Source organism: Lithobates pipiens, unplaced genomic scaffold (assembly GCF_037356315.1).
Source record: "Lithobates pipiens isolate NorthernLeopardFrog02 unplaced genomic scaffold, aLitPip1_a1.2 Scaffold_3, whole genome shotgun sequence".
In the NCBI taxonomy this organism is placed as follows: domain Eukaryota; kingdom Metazoa; phylum Chordata; class Amphibia; order Anura; family Ranidae; genus Lithobates; species Lithobates pipiens.
Window position 1 is genome coordinate 18,481,606 of NW_027507790.1, and position 14,269 is coordinate 18,495,874.

At 40.4% G+C, this 14,269-nt stretch overlaps 1 protein-coding gene across 2 annotated transcripts in view; it reads left to right on the top strand.

The window, feature by feature from the left end:
• SGSM1 (small G protein signaling modulator 1) overlaps window positions 1–14,269 on the top strand; it is a 364,300-nt gene that overhangs the window by 228,109 nt on the left and 121,922 nt on the right. The window contains exons 10-13 of one of the 2 annotated variants that reach the window (XM_077461348.1): window positions 4,083–4,150; window positions 5,554–5,717; window positions 6,563–6,692; window positions 11,826–11,942. In XM_077461348.1, the coding sequence (XP_077317474.1) occupies window positions 4,083–4,150; window positions 5,554–5,717; window positions 6,563–6,692; window positions 11,826–11,942 (479 nt within the window). The remainder of the gene's footprint in view (window positions 1–4,082; window positions 4,151–5,553; window positions 5,718–6,562; window positions 6,693–11,825; window positions 11,943–14,269) is intronic. The other variant, XM_077461349.1, reaches the window with a different exon arrangement.

Sequence of the window (14,269 nt, forward strand, 5' to 3'; positions counted from 1 at the left end):
TTAAAAATGTTTTACCTTTACAACCCCTTTAAAGGCTGATTCACATAATCGGACAATGAAAGTGTTATAACATTTACCATTTCAAGGACAATCAATAATATACAAGAAAATTACTTCTTTATTCAAAGGCACCAACAAATTCTGCGGATCTTTGCTGAGAGATACGATGTGCATGTCATAATCACATTGCACATACTCGTTCGTTGGATCAGTTTTGGGGGAAACACCATACACCAGTCTGTTTTAAAACTGTGGGGAGGTAAAGTAACAGGAACATTTCATGCAGGTGCCTCCTATAGCACCTGAGTATCGGGAGTTGTATCAGTTCCTAATTGTTCATTTTGGACTTTCCAGAAGGATATGTTGATAATTTGGATGCATTCCCTCAAGAGGTTCTAAAGGTTTAAGATTTTTTTTAACTTAATGCATTCTCTGCATTAAGGTCAAAAATCATCTTTGTTACAGGATTTCCCCCCAGCAACGCTTTGTACTTATCTGAGCCGATCTCGATCCAGTGTTGTAGCCAAGAGCAGTGTTTCTCACAGGGTAGATTGATAGCAGCAGGGGCGGGGGCAGGGCCAAGCGGTCTTAGTCTTCTAAAGCTGCAGGTAGCATGGATCAAGGATCAAGTTCACACCAGTGCTCCTATAGTAAGCAACTTTCTATGGGGGCACTCGCCGAAGAGGTAGCGCCAGGAGCACCAGCAGGGGACCGCAGAAGGGAAACGATCTCAGCTGCTCTGTGCAAAACCATTGCACAGAACAAGTAAGGATGACATCTTTATTAATTAAAAAAAGATTTACAATCACTTTAAGTGTATTGGTTATGTTTGCAAGCTATATGGAAACTCTTTGAGCAACTATTTTTGCTCTACTCAATTAATTGCAAACTGTTGTGTTTAAATAAATTGTATAATTATACACGTGTCAGGTATATGAATATGGTGTTTTGTTTAAACCTGGCTGGGTATCACTAAATATTTAAAACAGGTACGCATAATTTAGCTTTATATGCACTAGCTATGTAGAACTATTCAAAGCTAAATAATTTTGCTTTTATAGTTAAATGCTCCATTCCCACTTATACAGTTGTGCCAATGCATGAGCATATACTGTAGGTGTGATATCTTTAGGGCAGCCTATTCATTTTACTTGGCTGCCTTAAAGCACTATTAAACCCAAATGAAAACACTTATTATATTGCAGCATACCAGTTCTTATGTGGTGGCTGCATTTGTTTTTTTGGGGTTTTTTTTTAGGCTTTTTTCTTTATTTTCATCTGGTCATACAACTAGTTGTTTTTCAACAGAAAAGGCTGTCCTGAAAAATTGAACAGTGTTGAGACAAACCATTTAACACTTGCAGGGGTTCTCACAATGATCAGCTTTTATTTATGAAAAACCTGTATCTCAAAAGGATAAAAACAGTGGCTGTAACTGTTTGTGTAACTTTGCAGTGTTAGCTGGAGTTCGTGTATCCAAATCTGCTAGTCTAACACTTCCCTCCCCCCAGACTGACATGCTGCTTTTCAAAGGTGTCCCTGTGCTCCATCCTCCAGAGTGGAAGCACTCAAATAGAGGAGGTGTGTTACTGGCCAGATTACCAGGTGAAAACAGAGGAAGAATCCTGAAAAATAAAACTAATGCAGCCACCAAAACAAAACTCAAAAATCGCACCAAAAAAAGTGCTTTTTTTATCGCATCACACTACAATACATTGTTGCGCAATTTAGCACCCATACATTGGCTGGTGCATTTCGGGTGCCATTAATGTGACACTAAACTCAAGTTTAAAAAAAAAATCTATTAAAAATTGAGAATACCTTCTATTGTTCTCAGCCGCCTCCAAATCTCCAAAATCCTTTTTGCTGCATTGATCCCATTTGCTGTTAGAGGGTGGCTACGTTCACCTAGGGATTATGGGTTTTGGAGTCTACATAGAGCAGTGCAATGCTTGATTCAACCAAACACGAATGAGAAGGGAAAGAAGTGGTTGGAGGGCACCCAGAGGACATTAAAAGACACAGTAAAAAACACAGTAAAAAGCAACTTCATTACAAATATATTACACGCCCAATGAGTAGCTGATGTGTTTGGGTTATTTTTGGAAAATAAAGCTATCATTTAATTAGAGGTCGACCGATATGGGTTTTTCTCTGGCCGATGCCGATGCCGATATTTAGAAATCATGGCGGCCGATAGCCGATATATGATGCCGATTTTTTTGGGCCGATATGTTAGGCCGATTTTATTTTATTAATTTTTTTCCTTTTTTATTTATTATTATTTATTTTTTTTAATCCCCCTTGATCTAACACACCTTTCCCACTGGGGCGTTTTTCAGGCGCTTTTGGGCTAAAAATAGCGCCTGTAAAGTGCCTGCAAAATGGCTCCCCTGCAGTCTGTGTGAAAGACAGAGTGCTTTCACACTGAGGCGATGCGCTGGCAGGATCTTAAAAAAAGTCCTGCAAGCAGCACGTTTGGAGTGGTGTATACCGTTCCTCCACCACTCCTGCCCATTGATATGAATGGGCACCACTGCCGAAGCCCATGCAATGCGATTTGGCAGCAGTGCTTCATGGGCGCATTTAACCTCTTCCTTGGCCGCTAGCTGGGTTATATGTGCCCCACTAGCAGCCAAATAGCACCGCTAAAATGATGGTAAAGAGCCGCTAAAACTTGCGTTTTACCATCAACGCTCCAGTGTGAAAGCGGTCTTCATAAGTGATACAGAAAATTTCTTACATTTAAACATTTATTAAACAAAATAAACCTCCAATCAGTTTACTTGTATGTATGATTTAGATAAAAAAAAAAAAACCTATGTATTAAATAAAAACAGGTAGTCAAAACTTTTGAACGAAAAAAAAAAATGGGCTAACTTTACTGTTTTTATTTTATTTTTAAATAGTGTATTTTTTTCCCCAAAAAATGCATTTGAAAGACCTCTGTGCAAATGCCGTGTGACATAAAATATTGCAACAACCGCTATTTTATTCCCTAGGATCTCTGCTAAAAAAATATATATAATTTTTGGGGGGTCTAAGTGATTTTCTGGCAGAAAATACAGGATTTTTACTTGTAAGCAACACGTGTCAGAAAAGATTTAGTCTTTAAATGGTTAAACTGGGAACTTCTACACACAGAGATGACTTCATTCATTGAAGTGTAAACATTGTATCATTTAGTTCTTTGCTATGACGACTCAGGCAACTTACACTGACTTCTATACTGACTTCTATACAGAAGTCATTTCAAAGTCCCGCTGTAGTTCTAAATCGGCTTTTTATCAGCACAATCGGCCGATGCCGATTATTTAAAAAACGGCAAATATCGGCCGATATATCTGCCGGCCGATATATCGGTCGACCTCTACATTTAATATTACTTTAAGAACGAATGGCACCACACCGCAGACATCCATGAGAAAAAAATGAGCTGTACAGAGTTTAGCCAAATGTTTGTAAGATTGGAGCAGATTACATGCAGTCTGTTCATTCTGACTTTTATTCTACTATTGCTCACTTCAGCAAAATGTTCAGTTTTGGTTTTTGGAACAGCCTTTAATATTTTCTCATTCTACTATCCCTGTGCACGCCTGCCATTTTTCTTGCATTCATTATCATTATTGCCAAATTAAACGTGCATTCAGCCTTTCAGTGACCCTTTGGGGGTTATTTACTAAAGGAAAATCCACTTTGCACTGAAAGTACATTTGGAAGTAAAGTCGCTGTAGATCCGAGGAGGACATGCAAGGGAAATAAAAAACAGCATTTTAGCTTACACATTATTGGATGGTAAAATCAGCAGAGCTTCCACTCATTTCAGATCTACCCCTTAGACTTACAGTGATTGCACTTTCAAGTGCACTTGCAGTAAAAAGTGGATTTGCCTTTCGTAAATAACCCCCTTTGGGCAATAAACATTAAAGTACCGTAAATGCATAATATCAGGGGAAAATTGATTTGCAATACACCCTTTTTAGAAAAATATAGGGAGGAAGAGAAAACTCACAAACGACCACCAAAATATTAACCCTGGTTTTCCTTAATTTTTTTATCTCTTGTCTTTGTTTTTGTTTTAGTGTTTATTGGGACTATGCAATGACTATTCGTCTAGAAGAAATAGTATACCTACATTGTCACCAGCAAGGTACACACTAGCTCAGTCACTTCTATATTCAAGTTTTTGTGTTTTATCATAATGCTCTTATTTATGCATTTGAGATGATGTATTGTTAACAAATGTAATTGGGACTTTAACCTCCCTGGCGGTATGATTAGTTCTGGTTTTAGGTGCTGAAAGAGGTACAATTATTTGGCCTGGAAATTTGGCGTTTTATATTGTAGTCCTGTATTTCTTAGGAATAGCTCTCTTAAATCTGTTCAAACCAGAGTCTAGCAGACATTCCGGGTATGATAAAGTTTATAATATAATAAATAATAATAAAAATTATTCGATAATGTAATCAAATCCAAAAACACTGAAATTTGCTAATTTGCAGAATTGTCGCTGTCATTAGATTTAGTATTTGATGACGAATTTCCCCACAAATCGCTATTGCTCAATTCTGCAAGTGATTATAATTTATTATCGCTGTTTTCTAGTTGGTCTAAAATCACTTTTGACATAAAGGGACACTTTTTGGTTGCTATGGACAATCTTCAAATTCCAGGCAGAAAAAACAGTATTTATAATATAAAAGTGCATGCAGGGCACTGCACAGACCACTAGGGGCAAAGGGGGTGTGTAATTGTTTTTATACAGTACTGTAATCTGTACAGTACTGTATACTGCATTAAAGATTGGACGTACCTGTACGCCAATATGCCTGCCCGTGCCATTCTGCCGATGTACATCGGCGTGCGCTGGTCAGGAACTGGTTAAAGTTGAAGAAACCAAAACAGTAGGTGGACCAAGGTCAAAATAATAAAGATAGTTCGAAGTTCACTGGCATCCAACAAATCACCCCTTCCTTCCAATAAAAAGAAAAAGTGGCATGTGGTCTTAAACCCAAATCATGGATTAATACATCAATAGAAATGCAAACCAGAAGCAATATTAAGCAATATGTAACAAAATTTGTTATACAAAAAATAATAGCCATAGACATAGTAAAAACCATGATGGAAAGAGAAAATAAAATCTCACACAAATCTACAGTTTTGTCAGGGGGTGGTATGGTGAGTGGTTCAGCACATCAAACAGCTTTATTTTTGCTTTTTTCCTTGTACAAACTTTTATCTGAAGTGTACAAAAATTACACAATGCGCTGTGCTGCTGTACAGTGACATTCGACCCTTTCCAGTAAGCTGTGATAAAATGCAGAATATATGCATCTTACTGTAGATCACTGCATTGCAGCTCCAGGCTGCATTTCAGAATAAGTAGAACACATAGAAAACAAATAATACAGCATCAATAATTAAAGCTGACAAGTAATTCTACAAAGGGAAAAAATACTTTAAAGTAGTAAATACCCTTAATAGTTCACCTGCTACTAAAATACAGAAATACTCTTGTGGCTAACTTATGTTTGTTTGTTCAATTAACAGTAGACAGTGGTGGCACTGTGGTACTGGTAAGTCAGGACGGAATACAAAGGCCTCCCCTCAGGTTTCCCCGTGGTGGACATCTCCTGCAGTTTCTATCCTGTTTGGAAAACGGTCTACTTCCACATGGCCAGCTTGATCCCCCGCTGTGGTCCCAAAGAGGAAAGGTATTCTTAAAGTGATATTAAAGTCTTGTTTTTTATTCTTTAAAAATAACAAACATGTTATACTTGCCTGCTGTGGGCATTGGTTTTACACAGAGCAGCCTGGATCCTCCTCTTCTAGGGTCCCCTACCGGCACTCCTGACCCCTCCCTCCTGTCGAGTGCCCCCATAGCAAGCAGCTTGCTATGGGGGCACCCAAGCCAAGCCGCAGCAGACACGGATCTGCGGTTTGGCCCCAGCCCCTCTCTCTCCTCATTGGCTAACTGACTTTGACAGCAGTGGGAGCCTATGGCGCTGTTGCTGTGTCTCAGCCATTCAGGAGGAAGAGTCTCAGATGGCCAAGGCACTCGTACACATCGCTGGATCGAGATGGGGCTCAGGTAGGTATTGGGGGGTCTGAGGGGGGAGCTGAACACAGAAGGTTTTTTTATCTTAATGCATAGAATGCATTAAGATGCATTAAGATAAAAAAAAGACCTTCTGACTTTACAACCTAAGTATGTACACATTCATTATATTAACGCAATTTTTACAGTGACTTTGGCGCGATTTTGCAGTGACCTAAAGCAATGCCTGTGTAATCTTGAGGTCTATGAGTCGCATCAAAGTTGGACCAAAGTGACTATTTTGAAGTCGCTGCAACTTGAAGTCACACAGATATGAATGGTACTTATTGGTAAATCTTGGGGTACGACTTGTCATGCGACTTTGCAGTCAGGGACAAATGATTAATTTAGCCATTTTGTATAGGTCACAAGACTGAAATGTTGAAGTCTGTTTGCTGAAAAAAAAAAACATAATCAGATCAACTTCCTTAAAATTTTTTGCATTTTCTGTTAATTATGCAGGGTAAAGTGTTTCCCAAGCTAAGAAAGCGAAGTCCTCAGGGTTCCTCAGAATCCACCTCAGACAAAGAAGAAGATGAAGCCACAGACTATGTTTTCAGAATTATTTACCCAGGGAGTCATTCTGAGTTTGGTATGGGTCTAGCTATACTATCCTGCATAAAGCCAAGTATTTTTCATGCATGTTTACCCCATATAAAGAGTAGTATCATGACTTTTTCAGATACATTCTACAATACTATGTTATAAGTTGAATGCTACCCTGTGTATTTCTTTTCTTTTATATTCCAGAGCTATCAGATTAATATTCTTGTTAAAAGCACTCACAATTTGGTGCAGCTGTGCATGGTAGCCAATCAGCTTCTAACCTCAGTTTGTTCAATGAAGCTTTGGCAATATAACATGGAAGCTGATTGGTTTCTCTGCAGAAGTGAGCCAAATTTTTCACTCTACGGCTTTAGTAAATAAACCCCAAGGCCTCTACCTTAGTTATACACATGTGCATAAATGTTAGGGCAGATCTGAGTGGAAAGCAGTTAGTTTACCAGTATTTGTGTTTTTATTGTGGAAATAAAGCTACAAATCCTAAGTAGGATGGTTTTTCAATAGACATTACCTCTGTCTATTCGATACATTGCAAAATTTGTTAAAAAAGGTGTGCAAATGTAGTTTGTCACATGAAAATTTGATTTCTGAAAAGCTCTGCCATTTTTAAAGCTCATGTCCACAAAAGTGTTTTTGCCTACTTTTGATAATAAGTGGAAGGAGAGCTAAAGCAAAACATGGTGCAGGCTTAACCAGTTGCCGACCGCCGCACGCCGATGTACGTCGGTACAATGGCACGGGCAGGCATAAGGACATACATGTACGTCCCTTGCCTCCCGCGGGTCGGGGGCCCGATCGGGCCCCCGCCCGGTGCCTGCGGCGGTCGGTATTCGTTCGGGAGCGATCCCGGACGAGGGGACGGCCATTCATTCATGGCCACCCCCTCGCGATCGCTCCCGACGAATAGAAATCCCCGGTGACATCACTTCCTCTCCTGTAATGTAAACACAGGAGAGGAAGTGATGTATTCTCTCCTCCGTGTCGGTATTTTTCGTTCCGACACGGAGGAGAGCGGATCAGTAAGTTGCACCAACACTCACACACACAGTAGAACATGCCAGGCACACTCACACCCCCCCTTTACCCCCCGATCACCCCCCCAATTACCCCTGCCCCCCAGTCACAGTGACACCAATGTCATTTTTTTTTTTTTTTTTTTTTTTTTTGCATTGGTGTCATTTGTGACTGTAATAACTGTTAGGGCAGTTAGAGTTAGCCCCCTTTAGTTCTAATGTACCCCCCTAACCCCCCCAATAAAGGTTTAACCCCGTGATCACCCCCCGTCGCCAGTGTCACTAAGGCTGGGTTCACATTGCAGCGGTTTATGAGAACGAATGTGATTCGCACCGCACTGCAGTGCAAATCACATCCGATCTCTGTGCGATTCGAGTTCAGCCATTCGCCGCACCCGCCACACCCGCCGCACCCGCCGCAAATTCGCACGGGACCCTTTTTTTGGCCCGCAGCAGAATCGGATCGCATGGGTATTCACACCATGCGATCCGAGTTTGCAGATCGCACTGCGATATGCGAACTGATCTGGGGGTGTCAGTAACATTTCACTGACACTCCCAGCAGTTCGCATAGGGCAGTGTGAACTGCCGCCGGGAGGCATGCGATGCGGGAACCCGCCGCGGATTTGCGGCGTTTCCGCATCGCTCCAGTGTGAACCCAGCCTAATAAGCGATAATTTTTCTGATCGCTGTATTAGTGTCACAGGTGACGCTAGTTAGGCAGGTAGGTATTTAGGTTCGCCGCAGCTTTTTATAGCGCCAGGGACCCCCATATACTACCGCATAAAGCCCCCTGATTGCCCCCTAGTTAACCCTTTCACCAGTGATCACCATATAACTGTTACAGGTGACGCTGGTTGGTTAGTTATTTTTTTATAGTTTCAGGGCACCCGCCATTTATTACCTAATAAAGGTTTAACCCCCTGATCACCCGGCGGGTGTCATTTGTGACTAATAACTGTTAGGGCAGTTAGGGTTAGCCCCCTTTAGTTCTAAGGTACCCCCCTAACCCCCCCAATAAAGGTTTAACCCCGTGATCACCCCCCGTCGCCAGTGTCACTAAGGCTGGGTTCACATTGCAGCGGTTTATGAGAACGGATGTGATTCGCACCGCACTGCAGTGCAAATCACATCCGATCTCTGTGCGATTCGAGTTCAGCCATTCGCCGCACCCGCCACACCCGCCGCAAATTCGCACGGGACCCTTTTTTTGGCCCGCAGCAGAATCGGATCGCATGGGTGTTCACACCATGCGATCCGAGTTTGCAGATCGCACTGCGATATGCGAACTGATCTGGGGGTGTCAGTAACATTTCACTGACACTCCCAGCAGTTCGCATAGGGCAGTGTGAACTGCCGCCGGGAGGCATGCGATGCGGGAACCCGCCGCGCATTCGTGGCGTTCCCGCATCGCTCCAGTGTGAACCCAGCCTAATAAGCGATCGTTTTTCTGATCGCTGTATTAGTGTCACAGGTGACGCTAGTTAGGCAGGTAGGTATTTAGGTTCGCTGCAGCTTTTTATAGCGCCAGGGACCCCCATATACTACCGCATAAAGCCCCCTAATTGCCCCCTAGTTAACCCTTTCACCAGTGATCACCATATAACTGTTACAGGTGACGCTGGTTGGTTAGTTATTTTTTTATAGTTTCAGGGCACCCGCCATTTATTACCTAGTCTCACTAGTGTACCCCTAAATTTAGGGGTGTCTACTTTCCAAAATGGGGTCATTTGGGGGGGGTTTGTGCCATCTTGGCATTTTATGGCCTTCAAAACTGTAACGCCCTTAGAAAGCCTGAAGGCGGTGCTTGGTTTTCGGGGCCCCGTACGTGGCTAGGCTCCCAAAAAGTCCCACATATGTGGTATCCCCATACTCAGGAGAAGCAGCAGAATTTATTTTGGGGTGTCATTTCACATATGCCCATGGCATGCGTGAGCAATATATCATTTAGTGACAACTTTGTGAAAAAAAAAAAAAAAAAAAAAAAGTTTGTAATTTTCCCGCAACTTGTGGCAAAATATAAAATATTCCATGGACTCAACATGCCTCTCAGCAAATAGCTTGGGGTGTCTACTTTCTAAAATGGGGTCATTTGTGGGGGTTTTGTGCCATCTTGGCATTTTATGGCCTTCAAAACTGTAATAGGTAGTGAGGAGTGAAATCAAAAAATTACGCCCTTAGAAAGCCTGAAGGCGGTGCTTGGTTTTCGGGGCCCCGTACGCGGCTAGGCTCCCAAAAAGTCCCACATATGTGGTATCCCCGTACTCAGGAGAAGCAGCAGAATTTATTTTGGGGTGTCATTTCACATATGCCCATGGCATGCATGAGCAATATATCATTTAGTGACAACTTTGTTAAAAAAAAAATAAAAATAAAAAAGTTTGTAATTTTCCCGCAACTTGTGGCAAAATATAAAATATTCCATGAACTCAACATGCCTCTCAGCAAATAGCTTGGGGTGTCTACTTTCTAAAATGGGGTCATTTGTGGGGGTTTTGTGCCATCTTGGCATTTTATGGCCTTCAAAACTGTAATAGGTAGTGAGAAGTGAACTCAAAAATTTACGCCCTTAGAAAGCCTGAAGGCGGTGCTTGGTTTTCGGGGCCCCGTACGCGGCTAGGCTCCCAAAAAGTCCCACATATGTGGTATCCCCGTACTCAGGAGAAGCAGCAGAATTTATTTTGGGGTGTCATTTCACATACGCCCATAGCATGTGTGAGCAATATATCATTTAGTGACAACTTTGTGTAAAAAAAAAAAAATTTTTTTTTTTGTCATTATTCAATCGCTTGAGGCAAAAAAATAAAATATTCAATGGGCTCAACATGCCTCTTATCAATTTCCTTAGGGGGTCTACTTTCCAAAATGGGGTCATTTGGGGGGGTTTTGTACTGCCCTGCCATTTTAGCACCTCAAGAAATGAGATAGGCAGTCGTAAACTAAAAGCTGCGTAAATTCCAGAAAACGTACCTTAGTTTGTAGATGTGACAACTTTTGCGCAAACCAATAAATATACAATTATTGACTTTTTTTTTACCAAAGACATGTGGCTGAATACATTTTGGCCTAAATGTATGACTAAAATTGAGTTTATTGGATTTTTCTAATAACAAAAAGTAGAAAATATCATTTTTTTTCAAAATTTGCGGTCTTTTTACGTTTATATCGCAAAAAATAAAAATCGCAGAGGCAATCAAATACCATCAAAAGAAAGCTCTATTTGTGGGAAGAAAAGGACGCAAATTTTGTTTGGGTACAACATTGCATGACCGCGCAATTACCAGTTAAAGCCGCGCAGTGCCAAAGTGTAAAAAGACCTCTGGTCATTTACCAGCAAAATGGTCCGGTCTGAAAGTGGTTAAAGACCATTTTTCATTGTAGAGAAGTATGGTACTTTGTTTTATATATAAAATGCAATAGATGTAAGGGTTGATTTACTAAAGGAATAGAACACTTCCACAGTAAACATGCACTTTGCAAAGAATACCCAATCACCTTATTCATTAAGTTAAGATAAATTTTATCTTTGCAAAGTGAATTTGCTCTTTGCAAGCAAATTTTCAATTAGCGAAGTGAGCGTGGTGAAATTTTGATGACTTTGATCTTGTGTTTGGCTCTCCCGCAACATTATTCACTAAGATGAGTGAGCATTTTAGTAAATCAGTTTAAAATAAGTCGGGATTAAAGGCTCCAAAGTGGCACTGTGAAGAAAATGTGTTTGAGCCTGCCTCATAGCCATTGTTTTACCCCAAGCACAAAGTCTTTTATAAGGAATTTACCAAATGCATTTGCTGCATCTTTGTTTTGTTACCAAATGTTTTATTTATAGTACTAAAAACTGACTTATGTGCCACCTAAATAGTTAAGTATTCTAATCAGCATGTTTGCAGCAAAGTTCTTTCCATGCATGCTGTTGAAAGTCTTGGTTTTCCCTGCAATTGTCCAGTGATGTCCCTTATGGGCTGTCTTTCCTTATCTTGCATTGGCACAGTTTGCCCAAGTAACAATCCAGAGCTGAAATGCCATTCAGAACACAGTTACAAATAATGAGAAGGTTATCTAGATAAGGACCGTCATTGTTTATTTATCCTTATTTGACTTTCCATTTTCCTTTGTAGTTACTATGCATCATTATTCTCATCCTCCAGATTCAAACCTCCCCTGTTCCACTTCCATTTACCACGTGAGATCTAAGAGCCCAGCAAGTCAGACTACAGTGATCCAAAAGCATTCTGAGACATCTTCTCAGGACCCCACCGTATTGGGTCTGCTGTAACACCTCTCATACTATTTATAGCATCCCATGTGCTGAATAAACCATGTTGCCATCTGGGATATAAAGAATTCAAAAAATGACCTTATATTTAAGTGTGGTTTATAACTGTGATGAAAAGACTTACTGAGGTACTTTATGTAAGTCATCAGTCTTCATATCATTCTTTCTAGTGTAATTTCCTGTATCTCTTTTTACATTTTTTTCACACAGCATTTACAGTTATACTTTTTGTTATAAGAAGGATAATCACTTTTGGGATGTAATCCTGCCAAAGGCCATTCTTAAGAATGCTAAAATTCCTAACCTATTGCCTTCTGCCTCTGGTGACATCAAAAATATAATTTGAGTATTAAGAAACCCACATATGATAAATGTACAATATGCCCTAATTATGCCTATGTACACAATAATGTATTGTGAATTTTGTATTTTACTCAACCTAATTATGCTCACTTGTGACGTATCTAGTACAAAACTTGTAAACCAGAAATACGTTGTGAAGTTGAGACTTTAGAGGCATAACATTTACATAAAATAATTTTTTTTATTACAAATGAAACATATATAGAAAATTCTACTTGTTAACAAAATACTGAAATACCATTAAAAAAAATAGAATTTAAAATAAATTTGACAGCCTGCTCTATCCAATTCAAAGGTTCTGATATTTCATAGTCCAAAGCATTTCCTGGACATGGTCCACTTCCTCAGGAGCCGTCAGCGTCTTTGTATACAAAAGAGCTTCATGAAATAACATACATTATTTATTCATTCCTTTACTGTCTGTATTATCCGTTTATATACCCATGTGTGGCAATACCAGATGGAGAAAAAAAAACAATATCCCTGCGCTAACTGGATAATAATAAATAATGGAACACTAGTTGCAGCAGACACCGGATTAGTTAATCTGTACCAACAATATATAAAATTCAATATGTGGTGTTGCACTCTAATGAATGATGGCTCATCACCATAAATAAAGTGCTAAATAAAGTGTACATTGCATGTGCAAAATGTAATTTAAAAAATCGCATACTAAACACTACATAATCGCATAGAATTCAATGTGCACAGAAAATTAAAAAAATGGCATAGAAAAATAGGATCAAAGTGCTAATGCTGACACAGTATAGAAATAGAGTCCAACAGTGCAGATATCTAGAAAAACTTGATAGATAAAGGGCAATAAATGAAGTGCTGTGCAGTGGCAATCTGTAAAGACTGTATCTGCACAGATTGTCACTCGGAGCATAGCACTTTATTTTGTGCACTTTATCAAGTTTTTGTAGCGTTTAGTATGCAATTTTTTAAATGAAATTTTGCACATGTGATGTAAACGTTATTTAGCACTTTATTTATGGTAATGAGCCATCATTCACTAGAGCACAACACCGCATATTCATTTTTAAATAGATGGAGTATATAAGTGTGGGGAGACCTGTCCAGATCTGGGCCCCACCGGGACCTCTCAGCAGACTACCCCAACCAACACCACCCTCTCCTATACAAGATAGGGATTGCAACTAGCAAAACTATTCTACCTTTTCTCTAAGATGCAGTAATTTCCTTCCACTGGGTAGCTACTACCAACATTTCAACCATAAACGTCCATCGAAAGCACTACATATGCTCTAAAAGAAAAGAACACACTACAATGGTATAGAAAACCAGTAGATTTAATTACCTTAAGGTAACATCCCTCTAGTACATCCAAGTACTGTCATCACTCTCGAACCATCCGAGGACTTAGCTGGTTGTCACTTAATATCCATCCAAAATTAGTTTTGGGCTTGCTGTGGGTGTTTGCAAAGAGTACCTTTTTTTCTTGTTGTCTGTCTGTTTTTTCCCTAAATGGATGGTCCGCACACGAGGATGCACCATTGCGTATATTGGTTCCCATATCGCACGTGTGTTCGCCAAAAGGCTCAGGAGTTCATGGTTGTTTGACTTTGCTACAGGCATTGTGTGCTCAGGGAGCCGCTCATGTGCCATAGCTTATTCTGGGCACACAAAGATTCACGTCATATGCAAATACAGCCGTGCCCATTCGCCAGGAGCACGCACGTGTGGAACATCCCGGCGCACATCCAGCTTATTTAAGCTGTGTATGCCAAACATGCAGTGCTTCCAGAGGGCAGCTGTGGGACACAGGGCAGACGCTAGACCAGGCATTTTCAGCGGTTCATTTCTCATTACCCGGATTATGTAAGTCATCAGGTATTGCTTGGCAGGCTAAGGTGCTTAGCAGGATTGTTGCATAGGGGCTTGGTGAGCCCTATTAAGGGGTCTCCCTTCTGGGGTATGTCAAATACT